General features: G+C 47.4%; 1 protein-coding gene across 1 annotated transcript in view; it reads left to right on the top strand.

Annotated features, from left to right (window-relative positions):
- Nucleotides 1–14,160, top strand: part of PADI3 (peptidyl arginine deiminase, type III) — a 41,918-nt gene that overhangs the window by 2,910 nt on the left and 24,848 nt on the right. Inside the window, exons 2-3 of the mRNA XM_006866409.1 lie at nt 8,132–8,312; nt 10,706–10,778. Coding sequence (XP_006866471.1) covers nt 8,132–8,312; nt 10,706–10,778 — 254 coding nt within the window. The remainder of the gene's footprint in view (nt 1–8,131; nt 8,313–10,705; nt 10,779–14,160) is intronic.

The raw sequence follows: 14,160 nt of genomic DNA, 5'->3' as shown, positions 1-14,160 counted from the left end.
ACCATAACTCAAGTGTACCAATTCTTCTATGGACTCTTGGGGGCGTGGGGGGGTATTAAATGAGATTGTGCATGTAAAATAGGTAGCCAGTGCCTAGATTGTAGCAAGCATTCACTTACAAAAACTGTCACCATTATTGACAATTAACGTCATCCTCATCATTATCTGAAGCTTCCATTGTGGACTTGGGACAACGTCAAGCAGACCTAAAGCTGTTGTACACAAGGAGGCTGGGGAACAATCTCTGAGCCATACTTGGAGAAAAGAGAAATTAGTGTAGGTTGAGCAGGGCAGGCTTCCTGGAGGAGGGGCACCGATCAGAACCTTGAAGGATGAGCACAGGCAAGACCTCTCTATCCATGGTGGTGAATTAAACTCTATCTCCAAGTCTTTGAATAAGTTGGAAATGGCCCAGGCTTTGGACAAGGTCTTTTTTTCCCTCTAAGCAGGGAAGCTGAGGGTGGAGGAGAGAGAAGGAAGGACAATCCATGTGTACATGGAGCCAGGCGCTGGGCAACTGTGTCTTCTTTACTCCTCACTGCAACCAGAGACTCAGATTCTAGCCTCCATTTTACAGATGGAAAAAGAGAGGCTCAGAAGGGTGGTGGCTTGCTAACTTCCTCTCCTACAAGGCAAAGCTGGGATTTGAACCCAGATCTCACCAAGTGTGGTCCCTTCTCTTCCACTAGTTCTTTCTCGATGCACAAACATCAGAATGATTTTCAAACTTCAGGGCAACATCTTGGAGTGGGAGGAAAGCTGGTTTGAATCTTATCGACATAACTTCAGGTGGTGGGGTTCACCCCCAGGGACAAAGTCAGTGGTGAAAACAGTAAGGAGATGGGAACCAAGTCGCACAGGGATCTTGGAAATCCTCTTGGATGTTGTCAGGCTGTGGTTGCCTTCAGTTCATATGGGGTCCTTGGAGCCACTTACCACTGGGATTTATTACAAGGTGGGCATGGGAAGTTGTTCCCAGGGGGATACAGTGTTGGAATCTGTGGGATCTTGAACAACCACACTAGGTCAGTCATATCCAAACACCAGTTGTTGAGTGGATTCTTACTCTTGGTGACCCCTTGTACGTAAGAGTAGAACTGTATTCTACCTTGTATTCTAAGTGGGGTTTTCTGTGACTGAATTTTTATAAGTAGAGCACCAGGACTTTCTTCTGAAGTGCCTTTAAATGGACTCAAATGTCAAGGCCTTTAATGTTCCAGCCAAGAGCATTAACCATTTGCTCTACCCAGGGACTTAACTCCTTTATTATCTAGATGGGGAAACTGAGTCCTAGAACATTACTTGATTTGCTTGGGGGTGGGGGTGGGGGGAGTGGCCTGCTAACTACCTCTCCTACAAGGCAAAGCTGGGAACGATTAGGGGCAGAACTAGAAACCAGGTCTTCCTAGTTACATCAGTGTTCCCTGACTAGTGGTGAAGGAGAAACTGAGTCTCAGAAGGTGCTGACTTAGCCAGATTGAGGGAGGGGGGCACTGTCTGGTGAGGCTGGTGGAGCTCCAGATACTCCAGATGTTCCCAGATGCACAGCTAGGTGGGCCCACTCTCAGGAGACCTCTCTAGAAGGTAGTTTTCTGCACACAAATGAGAGGGGCCTGATCTGATTGGCTGCCAGGCAAAGACACCCCCCCCACACACAATCCTGAGGGTGGCTGAGTGCCCTCGAGCCCCTTCCTGAGAGCAACACAGGTGCCTCCAAGAGGGGCTAACCTTGGCCTTGGAGGTGCATATCTCACCCCCTTTGGACTGGCCCCAAGGAACAGCTCTTGACAAAGGTGGAAAACAGGAAGTCTCTCCATGAAGACATATTGGCCAGGTCTTGGGGCAGTGGGTGGCTGACATCAGCTTCCCTTGTTGAGGACCCCTCCTTTAGCAGATGCATCTTAAGGGACCACACTTGACAATGAGCCACCAAGCCTCCTCTTCTCCAGTTGATAGATTTTCAATCCTGGGAGATTAAAAAAAAAATACATTGATGCCCAGGTACCATCTTTAGAGAGGCCCGATTCCATTGGCCGGTTGTGGCACCCCAGTGTGGCTAGTTTTCCAAGCTCATTCCACAGGGTATGAATATGCAGTTAGCGTTGAAACCACTGCTCTCATTGGAAGGGCAAACACCCATGTCCCTCCATGCTTAGCACAGGCTGCCCTGTGGAGTAGAAATGCACCTGAAAACTGGGAGCCCCAAGTTCCAGTCTTGGCTGTGCCACCATTGGCTTGGTCATCTTGAGCCACTTCCACCTCTCCCTGGTCCTCAGTTTCCCATACATTTCCAGAAGGGACTGGCAGAGATGAGTGGGCTTCCAACTGTACCCAGGGGGACCTCTGAGATCTCCCTGACTGGACAAAGCAGTCCTTTCCTTCTGTCCTGCTGGGCCCTGGGAGATTGAGGCGTCATCAACTGTCTTAACCATTGGGGGTTAGAAAAGCTGTTGGTGCAGCCTCCATTTTGGGGGGCTCAAGGATACAGTGGGTTAAGATGGGGCAGTGATTTGCTTAGTCTGGTTCTGTTGGTGAGGCCTGCAGAGGGAGGGGGAGCTAACAAGAGAGCTATCTAAGCTATGGTCTCCTCTGCCCCTGTAGGCCAGCTCAGCAGGGACCTTGATGAACCATCTTGTCAACTTTTCTCTTGTCATCATGGGAGTTTCCCATCAGTTTCTTAGCTCCAGAAATGCTGCCCTCCCAGGGTCCAAGACCCTGGGCCCATGGAAGGAAGAGACTAGGCTTGAGTTTGCAGGGATGTGGGGACAGACTGGGCTTCAATCCTGGGCTCTGTCACTTAGCCGCTATGTGATTTGGACAAGTCACCAGCCCATGTGGCACTGAGGGTTACTGTGCTGGACGGCAAGGTCTCTGTGAGTCAGAACCAACTCGATGGCACTTAAGCAACAACAACCTGCAAGCCAACTGTCACCACCATCTGTCCCACTGAAGGGGACATATGAGAACACTGAAGAAGTTCTGACTTGTCTTGGTTCCCAATGGGGGGTGGACTTGCAATGAGTCAACCTTCATTACTGGGGGTGAGCAGTGTTCATTCAGCATGTCTAAGAGATCCCGTCCTTAACTCTGGGTCTCAGACTTCAGTGGGCATCAGAATGCTCTCAAATGCATTTCTGATTCTAGGAATCTGTGTTTTCAACAAGATGGGTCTGAGGCCAGTACTACTTTCAAGGGAATAAGTTGGTCTCTGTTTGCCTGAGACTTAGTAGAAATTAGCACTGAAAGTCCCCCATCCCAGGAAATGTCTCAGGCCCTGGCAAACCAGAAAGACTGGTCACCTACTATATTTTATTGACCACTCATCTTCCACATCTTGGGATGGAGCAGCAGATTGGACTCTCAGGCTGGCTGGAGGATTGGGTGCTAGAGAGAGCGTGAGACAGCCTTGCTCTTGTAGGAAGACCACTTTCGCAGGGGAGAACCTGAACCCCCAAGCCACATGCTCCCAGAGCAGAGAAACCTGTTTAGAGGAGCCTGGAGTAGTGTCAGGAGGGAACAATCACTGGAGATGGATATCATATTTGGTAGGGTGGAGGGTCAGTGAAAAAGAGGAAGACCCCTAGTGAGATGGATTGGCACAGTGCCAGCATCGATGGACTCAAGCGTGGCAATCGTAGTGAGGTTGGCCCAGGATCGGGCAGTGTGTAGTACTGCTGTGTATAAGGTCTCTATGAGTCAGTACTGACTCGATGGCACCTAACAACAACAAGAGCCAAACCTATGTTGAAAGAAATACAGCCAGAATGTTCCTTGGAAGCCAGGGTGGCCAGACTTCGTCTCTCATACTTCGGACAAATTATCAGGAGGGACCAGTCCCTGGAGAGAATATCATAGTTGGTAAAGTGGAGGGTTGGAGAAAAAGAGGAAGACCATCAACGAGATGGACTGGCAACGTAGCAGCAGCAATGGGCTCAAATGTAGCAAAGATTGTGAGGTTGGTGCACGACCAGATAGAGTTTCCTTCCGCTATGAATCAGTGTTGACTGGATGGTACCTAACAACAACAGAGAAATTGACCATGGCAATGCTGGCAGCTCTAGGAGGAACTTGGTCTAGATGAGGCTCTGACTGCTTAATCCAGGAACCTGATGCAGACACGCATACACACACACACACACACACACACAGCTGCTTGTCTGGTCTTCCTTCACAGGGTCATGAGCATTTGGTGACACGCAAGGGGTCATCACAAGTCAGAACCGAATTGCCAACAACTGGAGTTCTGCCTATAGTCCCCACTCTTCTCCTAACATATGATTGTGGGCTGTCTCCTTTCCTGGCCTTAGTGTCCCCAGCAGTGAGATGAAGGCATGGACTCAGAGGATTCTGACTTTCACTTCTTTCATGATCTCATCATCCCCACTTGAGAGATGTGGACACTGAGACCGAGGAAGGCTAAGTCACTGCACAAAGTCATATACCCAGAGAGTGAGTGGTAGAGCTAGGATTTGAACTGAAGCAGTACAGCTCCAGAGTCCACAGACTTTCCACCTCATCAAAGAGACATCCACTGCTCCATCGTGTTACCCCTGCTGATCAAAAGCCATCGATGGCTCCTTGTTCTAAGGCCCCAAGATGGAAGCTCCCTCTCCTCACACATGTCTCCCCCTTGTCCTTGAAATGCTTTCTTCTAGAACCTTCCCCAGACTTCCAGTCATCTCTCTCAGCCTGCCTCTACCCACCAATGCCGTATGCCCTAATTAATTTAATAACCCCTTGTCCTTTCTGGGCGGTTGTGTTCCAAGCCTGTCCTGTCTATGAAGACATTGGGGCCCCTGACCTTGGCCAAGTGAATATCATTATCCCCACTTTATAGATGAAGATGTTGAAGCCCAGAGAGGCTGTGTAATGTACTCAAGGTCACCTGGCTGACGTGTGACCCAGCTCAACCTGGAAGCTTGTTCTTGACTCTGGTTCTGGCACCACCTGAACCCTCAGCTTAGGCAGTCCTTCCCTTTCCCTGGCATTATACATTTTTTTTATAAGGCCCACTGTCCTGGGGCCTCTCCTGGGCAGGGACACTTCTGTCTTTGTCAGGATTTCCCAGTGCCTCACACAGGGCTGGTTCTGGAGGTGTCGGGGAGCTGCTCGGAAACACCCCAAACCCAGGGGCTGGGGCCAGTTTCAGCCCAGGAGGGCGATCAGGGATGCTCAGCCCTAGCTCCTGGCCATCTGGTACAAAGGAACAGTTTGGCGACAGGGGGCAGTTTCATAAAGACTTAATGTGCTCCCTGGGGAGCTGTGGGCTTGAGCTTGGAGCAGTGGGGCTGAGGAGGAGCTGAGATTACCCAGAGACATGAGAGAGCCCTGTCCAACCTGGGTCTGTCTCTCTGACTTCCTGACTCTTCATCTCTCTGAGTTTTTCCATCTCTCTGTCTGTGTCTCCATGCCTCCTAATCTGTCTCACCTGTGTCCCCTGTTAGGGCCTGACCCCACATCCAGGACAGAACAGGCCAGAAGCACCAGAAACTCCAGACTCTGGGAGTAGGCCTTCCAGATGAAATTCAGGACTCTGGGCTAAATGTAAATTTCAGATAAACATTGAATGCATTTTTAGTATACGTATGTTCCCGAGAGCGCCTGGGACATCACTTACACCAAAAAGGTTATTTGTTATTTTCTGTGAAATTCAGATCCTAATAAAAATACAGGGTGCCTTGTATTTTCATTGGCTGAATTTGGGAAGAGAGAAGACGGCTGTGTTGAACTCTTTCACTTGGTGATGGCACCAGGCAGCCGTGTGGCAGTGGGACCCGCCTAATGGAGTGTAACATGGGGACTGCACTTTTGACAAGCCGTTTTGGGAAGCATCCAAAGCCTGCTGGGGGAGGAATGGGAATGGTGAGGGAAGCAGGTGTTGGGAAGAGGTTGGGTGCAATGACCAGTGATACAAACTTGGATGACCCACTTGCCCACCCTGAGCCTCAGCTTCCCTGTGTGGAACTGGAGTAATAATCCCCTCCTCCCAAGCTGCCTTGGTTGTTGTTGTTATATGCCGTGGAGTCGGTTCTGACTCATAGCGACCCTGTGCAGGGTTTCTGAGGCTGTAAAACTTTACCGGAGCAGAAAGCCTCAACCTTCTCCCGCGGAACAGCTGGTAGTTTCAAATGGCTGAAGTGGATTACAAGTTGGGCTGCTAACCAAAAGGTCAGCAGTTCAAACCCACTAGCTGCTCCCCAGGAGAAAGGAGAGGATTTTTGCTCCCGTATTGATTCAGAACTGACTCAACGACACATAGCAGCAGCTACCCATGGTGCAGTGAGGATTAGACAAGTTGATGCCCAGAATGACTTAGTCAGGCCTGATATGGTAAGAGCTCAGTGACTATGGGTACCGTGTTTCTAATTACTCTTGGGGAGGTGGTGGGTAAGAGTGTGGACTCAGGAGCTAGATGCTCTGAGTTTGGATCCCAGCTCTGTCATTTACTAGCTAAGCAACCTTGGATAGACTACTTAACTTCTGTTTCCGCATCTGTAAAATGGGAGACACCAATAAGGTCAGTTTGAACTGCAAGGTTGGCAGTTCAAACTCACAAGCTTCTCCTCAAAATCTCTATAGAGGGTGACTATGAATTGGATTCGACTCAACAGCTCTTAACAACAACAATAGGAACTGAATTAATGCCACTGATATTTCACATATCAGCAAGGGCAGCCATGGTGGACAGAGCTTTCAGATTAAGATTAGACTAGGAAGAAAAGTGTAGTGGTTACGAATCGGGCTGCGAGCCGCAAGGTCAGCAGTTCGAAACTACCAGTGGTTCCAGGGGAGAAAGATGAGGCAGTCTGCTCCCGTAAAGATTTACAGCCTCGGAAACCCTGTGTAGGGTCGCTATGAGTCGGAACCGACTCCACGGCACATAGCAACAGGAAGAAGACCTGCTTCCAAAATGTTGCTAGTGAAAAGCCTACATATAATACCAAGTATCATGGAATTGCCTTGAGTCAGCTCCAACTCAATGGCAACTAACAATAACAGCAATCACTTAGAGTTATTGAGAGGATTTGATGCGATAATACACATAGAGGAACTTGGAGAAGGCTGGCATACAGTAAAAGCTTAACAAGCCATTAGCTACTGACACTTACCAGGGCCCTATGAGCTGTTTCCTCCAGGAAACCTTGCAGCTCGAGGTGGCCTCACCTTACATGGAATTCTCTTGATGACCCCTGACCTCATGGCTATGAACTTTGTCTGGCTGTCCTGAGCTATGAGTGTTCAGTCCCTATGAGGGATGGAAGGTTCTGGAAGCAGTCGGGAGAGTGTGAGCATATTTGCCCCAGCTTGGCAATACCTGTGTGCACAGTGGGCTCCTCACAGACAATCAGGGGATGGGCAGGCTGGTGATGAACAGAACTCCCAGACTAGCAGGATTAGGGGAGACACAGTCCCATGGGGTAGTGACATAATGACTTAAAATTTTTGCAATGAATGAATCTAGCCCAGTTTCCCAGGCAATGCTGCAGTGTTGTGGGAAAGCACCAGCTCCATATCAGACAGACCTGAGTGCAAATCTGGCTCTGGCCCTTGCTGCTGTTTGACCTCAAGCTTGTTACTTGACCTCTCTGAGCCTCCGTTTTCTCCCCTGTCTAATGGGGGTGATATTGCTAACCTTGCAGACTTGTAATGATGAAAGAGTTACTGAATGAAAGGTGTCTGGCACACGTCTGACATTTACAAACTCTCAGTAAAATGTACTCTTTTCGCTAGGGAAGATCCCAAGGGAAGATGCTTAGTATCTGATAAATAGGCATGCAAGGGACTTGGGATGAGAACCACTCTTCCTAAAGCTACGCTCTGAGCACTAGCTGTTTACTGGTGTTCACTGAGCTCTTGTGTTCAGCTCTGCACTGGAGTCTTTAAAAAGCTGACAGTTGGGTCCTGACCCCCATGGGGCTTGCTGCTTTATTGGCAGTACAAAAACTCAAAGGAAATGTTTACGAGCATGGATTATGAGACCATGTATAATGTGTGTGGGGTCCAGGCTACTCCCAGGACCTCACTGTGAGGTCAGGAAAGCTTCCTGGAGGAAGCAGAGCTTGAGCCAAAACAGAAGCATTAGAACAGAACTTCCTCTCCAGCACGTCCCATGCCTTCCTGTTCTTCCCAGGTTGGTACCTGAGGGCACAGAGACTTTCGAGGTCTATGGGACACCAGGTGTGGACATCTACATCTCTCCATCCACGAAGAGGAACCGGGAGCGTGCAGAGGCCAGGCGGTGGCACTTCCGTGCAGGGACAGAGATCATCGTGATAATGAACTCCCCCAGCAATGATCTCAATGACAGTCATGTGAGCTGGTCACCTGATGGGTGGGGGGAGAGGGGGAGGAGAGGGAGAAGGAGGCAGTGATCTAGCTTCAGGAAGGCCTAATCTCTCGTTACTGGAGCATAGGAGAGCACCTGTTCCTGAAGACAGATGGCTAGAGTGTGAACTCTGGCTCCGCAGCTTACAGACACAAACTATATGTCCTTGGATAAGTCACATACCTTCACGAGCATCAGTGTCCTCATTTGTAAAATGGGATTGTAATAGTGCTGATGTGAGGGATAGAATATTTGCTCCACCTCTTGCTTCACACGACCACTCATGAAGGGAGGAGTTGTCCCAGTCCTGCTGTGTTGGACCTCAGTGTCTCCATCTGTAGGCTGAGGGGTAACTGGGTGAGCAGGACGAAAGAGGGAGGGAGGCTGGTGCCTGGGGAGACCCCTTTCATAGATGGCGATTCCCTGGGAAACCTCACCTCCCTTATTCTTGATCCCCTTCTAAGAACAGGGGGACATCTCAAGAGTAGGAAGGTTGGGGTGGTCTTTGAGCTTGGCGCAGATGATGTGCCCAGGAAGGGCTGATAGGGACCAGGACTTAGTGTGTGAGGAATGAGATTTGGGGGAACCAACCCTTTAGGCAGCAGTGACCCTGTGCCAGAGAAACACTGGTGATACAGTGGTTTAGCGCCCGACTCAGCAGTCCCTGTGTGGGAGAAAGAAGTGGCCGTCTGCTTCTATAAAGATTTACAAGCTTGGGAGCCCTAAGGGGCAGCTTTACTCTGACTTACAGGGTTGCTCTGAGTGGGTGTCCATTCAATGGCATGGGTTTGCTTTAAGTTAGGACCAGCTGCCAAACACTGGGCCACCATTACCTTCTCCAGCCTCACAGCAGTCTGAGGTATTCACAGTAACCTAGCTTTAGAGTAATTGCCTGAGACCATGCAGCTAATGAATTAGGATTCATTGAAGACCTGCCTCACACCTGGGAACAGGTTCCCTCCTCGACCCCCACCTCTGTGCTCACCTCTGAACTGATCCCTCTGTGAGGTATGTGGGGCAGGATTCATAATGAATCTATTTTATAGACAAGGAAACAGAGACCAAGAGTGGGTATGGTTTACCTAAAGTCACATGATTTGGTGAGTGCTAGGACTAAGTCTCCAGAGGAGGGAAAGAGGACCAAACAACCTGAGGGAGGTGACACTTGGGTATCCTGCCTAACTGGGGGCTCTATGGCTGGTTCCAATAGTCAGTGGGATTGAGGAGGGTCAGAGTCTCCCCACCCCTGTGCCCTTTTGACTGCAATTGGGTAATTGCATTCCTGGGCATCATTGCAGGGGCCTGACACTTGGGGTTCAGTAACTGCAGGATTTAGGGTGTGGCAGTGTAGACAAAGCACTGGACTGCTAACCTTGCTAACCACAAGGTCAATAGTCCAAACCCACCAGCTGCTCTCGGAAACCCTATACAGGGTTGCTATGGCACTTTACAACAGCAACACCAACAGGACTGAAGGGTGAGGTAGCCGGTGTAAGACCCTGAACCCTCTGAATGAGGTGAAGGTGTCAGATCCAGCGAGAGGAAGGACCATATCAGGAGGAAACATCTAAGGGGAGGACTGTGGTTAAAGGGGACTTGGACACAGCCTCCGACATCATCTCCACCTTCATCTTTGTCCTGTAACAGTTATGGGTGCTAGAGGAACTGAGGCCCCAGGAGGATGAGTAAGTTCTCTCAGGGTCTTCAGAACTGGTGGACCCAGAATCTGGCCCAGGTCATGTGATTCCAGAGTTCTGTACCTCACACAACAATGAAGCTGATGTTTCTTGGGCACATTCTACAGACTACGTCCTTTTCACATTTTATTTCTAAGCTGCATTATAAATGTTTGAGGCTTGTTGTTGTTAAGTGCCATCGAGTCGGTTCCAACCCATAGTGACCCTGTATAGGGTTTCTGAGGAGCAGCTGGTGAGCTTGAACCACCAACCTTGCAGTTCAAACGGCTTTGCAGTCTGGTGCATTAACCCACAACACCACACCAGGACTCCAACGTGTGAGGTAGGGAATTGTAAAAAAACAATTCCCATTTTGCAAATGAGGGGACCTAAGTAGCGCAGCCATGTATGACCTTGGTCAAGGTCAACCTCAGTCCAACCTCCTCTTAGACAAATAGGGAAGCTGAGACACGAAGCAGAATAGGAGCTTAGCAGATCATAGGTAATGCTGGAACCCAAGTCTTCACAGACTCGCTCACAAAAAGCTCCCATTTCACAGGTGGGCCCACGAGGCAGGGAAAGGCAAGGGGCACAGAGAATGTTAAAGGAGAGCTGGGTTGGTCACCTTGATCTTTGTGCACAGTCTTTGGGGATGCGGGTTCTGGGCTTCAACCTGCATGAACCTGGGATCATCTCTCCATAGGTTCAGATTTCCTATCATTCCAGCCATAAGCCCTTGCCCCTGGCCTACGCGGTGCTCTACCTCACGTGCATCGGTAAGTTTGGGGCCATGCTGAGGGTGTGGCCAGAAGGGCTCTGGCCAGTGGCTAGGGGTGAGGGTGGTTGGGAATGACTTTTTTTTTTTTTTAATGTTTTATTGTGTATTGTGTGATAGTCTACATGGGGGAACATTAGTTTTACATTCATTCCATCATACATCGTCTCAGTCTCATTGCCATAGTTACCATCCGGTCCATGCATCATCACCCCACCAAAGGGCATACCCTGCAATCCCGCCCACCCTCCCCTCATGGTCCTCAGCACACAGCCCCTTTCCCTCTCTGGATCCCTAGTCCCCAGCCATTCCATCTCTTCAAGTCATCCTGGGAATGACATTTTTATACAAATATCAACTACTTTCATTTTTAAAGTGAAAGTGAAAAGTGCATGTTTAAAAAATTCAAACAGCACACAAGTGTATACATTGAAAAGTAAGTCTCCTTTCTCTCTCCAATGCAAAAATTCCAGTTCCCCAAATCCAGTATCCTTCCAGAGATGTGCTGCGTTTAGGCTAGTATCCACATACACACCTATCTATCCCAACTGTTTATGAAAGACAATTGTTAGGTGTCATTGAGTCAATTCCAACTGATAGCAACTCTACACCCAACAAAATGCCACACTGCCAGGCCCATGCCAACCTCACAATTGTTACTATGTTTAAACCACTAGTTGTGGGCACTGTGACAGTCCATCTTGTTGGGGGTCTTCCTCTGTCTCACTGACCCTCCACTTTACCAAGCATGATGTTTTTCTCCAGGGACTGGTCCCTCCTGATAATACATGCAAAGAATGAGAGACCAGAAAATAGATTTATTTGTTCGTCTGCCAGTCCATGGTCCTTTCAATATTTTTTACAAGCACCATATTTGATTGCATTAATTCATTGTTCAACTTTCACAAACATATGAGGCTATTGAAAATACCATGGCTCTGTTCAGGGGCACCTTAGTCCTCAAACTGACATCTTTGCTGTTCGACATTTTAAAGAGGTCTTTTTGCTGCAGATTTACCTACTGCAAATGTGTCGTTTGGTTTCTTGACTGCTGCTTCCATGAGTGTTAATTGTGGATCCAAGAAAATGAAGTATTTGATAATTTCAGTCTTTTCTTCATTTATCATGATATTATGTATTGGTCAAGTTGTGAAGATTTTTGTATCCTTTACACTAAGGTGCAATCCATACTGAATGCTCTAGTCTTCGATCTTCATCAGTAAGTATTCCAAGTCCTCATTGCTTCCAGCAAGCAAGGTTGAGTCATCTGCATATTGCAAGTTGTTGATGAGTCTTCCTTCAATTCTGATGCCAATTTCTTGGATTATTTGCTCAGCATACAAATTCAATAGTGTGGTAACAGTTTACAACCCTGGAACACACCTTTCCTGATTTTAAACCTTTCACTATCCCTTGTTCTGTTTGAACAACTACTTCTTGGTTTGTATACACGTTCCTCTTGAGCACAAGAAAGTGTTCTGGAATATGCATTCTCTGCAACATTATCCATGTTTTTTTTTTTTAAAAAAAATAAACCACAAAGTTATAAGCCTGTGCATAATAAATAAAGCACAAGTAGACATCTTTCTGGCATTCTCTTCTTTCAGCCAAGATCCATCTGATGTCAGCAATGCTATCCCTTGTTCCATGTCCTCTTCTGTCTTGAACCTCTGTCAGCTCCATGTCAATGTACTGTTGCAGCCATTTATAAATGATGTTTAGCAAAATTTTACTTGTGTATGTTATTAATGACATTTTCTGATGATTTCCACATTCCATTGGATCACCTCACTTTGGAATGGGCACAAACATTGAATCTCTTCCAATCCGTTGGCCAGGTAATTGTCTTCAAAATTTCTTGGCATAGATGACTGACTACTTTCAGTGCTGCCTCAGTTTGTTAGATTTCAGTTTGTATTCCATCATTTCCTGGAGCCTTGTTCTCTGCCAATGCCTTCAGTGCATCTTGGACCTCTTCCTTCAATACCATTGACTCTTTCTTGATCATGTGCTACCTCTTGAAATAGTTGAACATTGACTGTTTCTTTTTGGTACAGACTCTGTGTATTCCTTCCATCGTTTTTTGATGCTTTTGTATCATTCAACATTTTACCCATGATGTCATTGTTGTTATATGCCATCAAGTCAGCTCCACCTCATAGCAAACAGAATGAAATGCTACCAGGTCTTGCATCATACTCACAATTATTGTCACACTTGAGCCCGGTGCTGCTGCCATTGTGCCACTCCATCACGGTGGAGGACCTTCCTCTTTAGCACTGACTTTCCACGTTAGCAAGCATATTGTCCTCTCCAGGGATTGGTCCCTCCTGAGAATACGTCTGAAGCATAAGAGATGAAATCTCATGATCCTGGCTTCTAAGGAACGTTCTGGCTGTACTTCTCCCAACACAGATTTCTTTGTTCTTCTGGTAGTCCATGATACTTTCAATATTCTTCTCCAACACCATAACTCAAATGCATCAATTCTACTACAGTCTTCTTATTCATTGTCCAACTTTCACATGCATATGAGGCTACTGAAAATGCCATGGCTTTGGTTAGACACACGTTAGTCCTCAAATCGATACTGCTCTTGAACACTTTAGAGAGGTCCTGCACAGCATATTTGCATAATTCAAACACAGAAGCCACAATAATACAATAAACGGATCAATGATTGGTGGATTTTGCCCATAGAATCCTTTAGTACCGCAAGTCAAGGCTTGGATTTTCTCTTCAGGTCTTTCAGCTTGAGAAAGGCTGAGCATGGTCTTCCCTTTTGGGTTTCTAACTCTAAGTCTTCACACATTTCAATATAATACTTGACTTTGTCTCCTTAAGCTACCCTTTGAAATTTTCTGTTCCTCTCATAGTCTCTTCTGACATCCGTTTTGGTCTTTTCTTTCTTTCCTGTCTTTTCAATGACCTTTTGCTTTTTGAATGGATGATGTACTTGATGTCATCATGCATCTATTTAGGTTTTCAGTCATTAGTGTTGAAAGTATCAAGTCAATACAATCACACTATATTGTCTGTCAGTTGGTCTTGCTGTGGTAGCTTGTGGCTTGTGTGATGCTGTGATTTTAGAAGTTATGCCAGCGTTATTTTAAACACCAGCAGGGTCACCCATGGTGGATAGGTGTCAGTGGAGCTTCCAGACTGAGACAGATTAGGAAGAAGGAGAGGCAGACCACTTCTAAAAGGCTAGCCAATGAAAACATCATGAATAGCAACAAAACAGTATCAGATAAATTGCCAGAAAATGAGCCCTTCAGGCTGGAAAGCACTCAAAATACAACTAGTGGAGAATTGCTCCTCAAAATAGAATTGGCCATACTGAAGTGAATGGAGCAAAGTTTTCAGGACAGTAATTTGCTGTA

Source organism: Chrysochloris asiatica, unplaced genomic scaffold (genome assembly GCF_000296735.1).
Source record: "Chrysochloris asiatica unplaced genomic scaffold, ChrAsi1.0 scaffold00090, whole genome shotgun sequence".
Classification (NCBI taxonomy): domain Eukaryota; kingdom Metazoa; phylum Chordata; class Mammalia; order Afrosoricida; family Chrysochloridae; genus Chrysochloris; species Chrysochloris asiatica.
The sequence above is the reverse complement of the archived record's forward strand: the minus strand, read 5'-3'. Positions and strand labels throughout refer to the sequence as shown.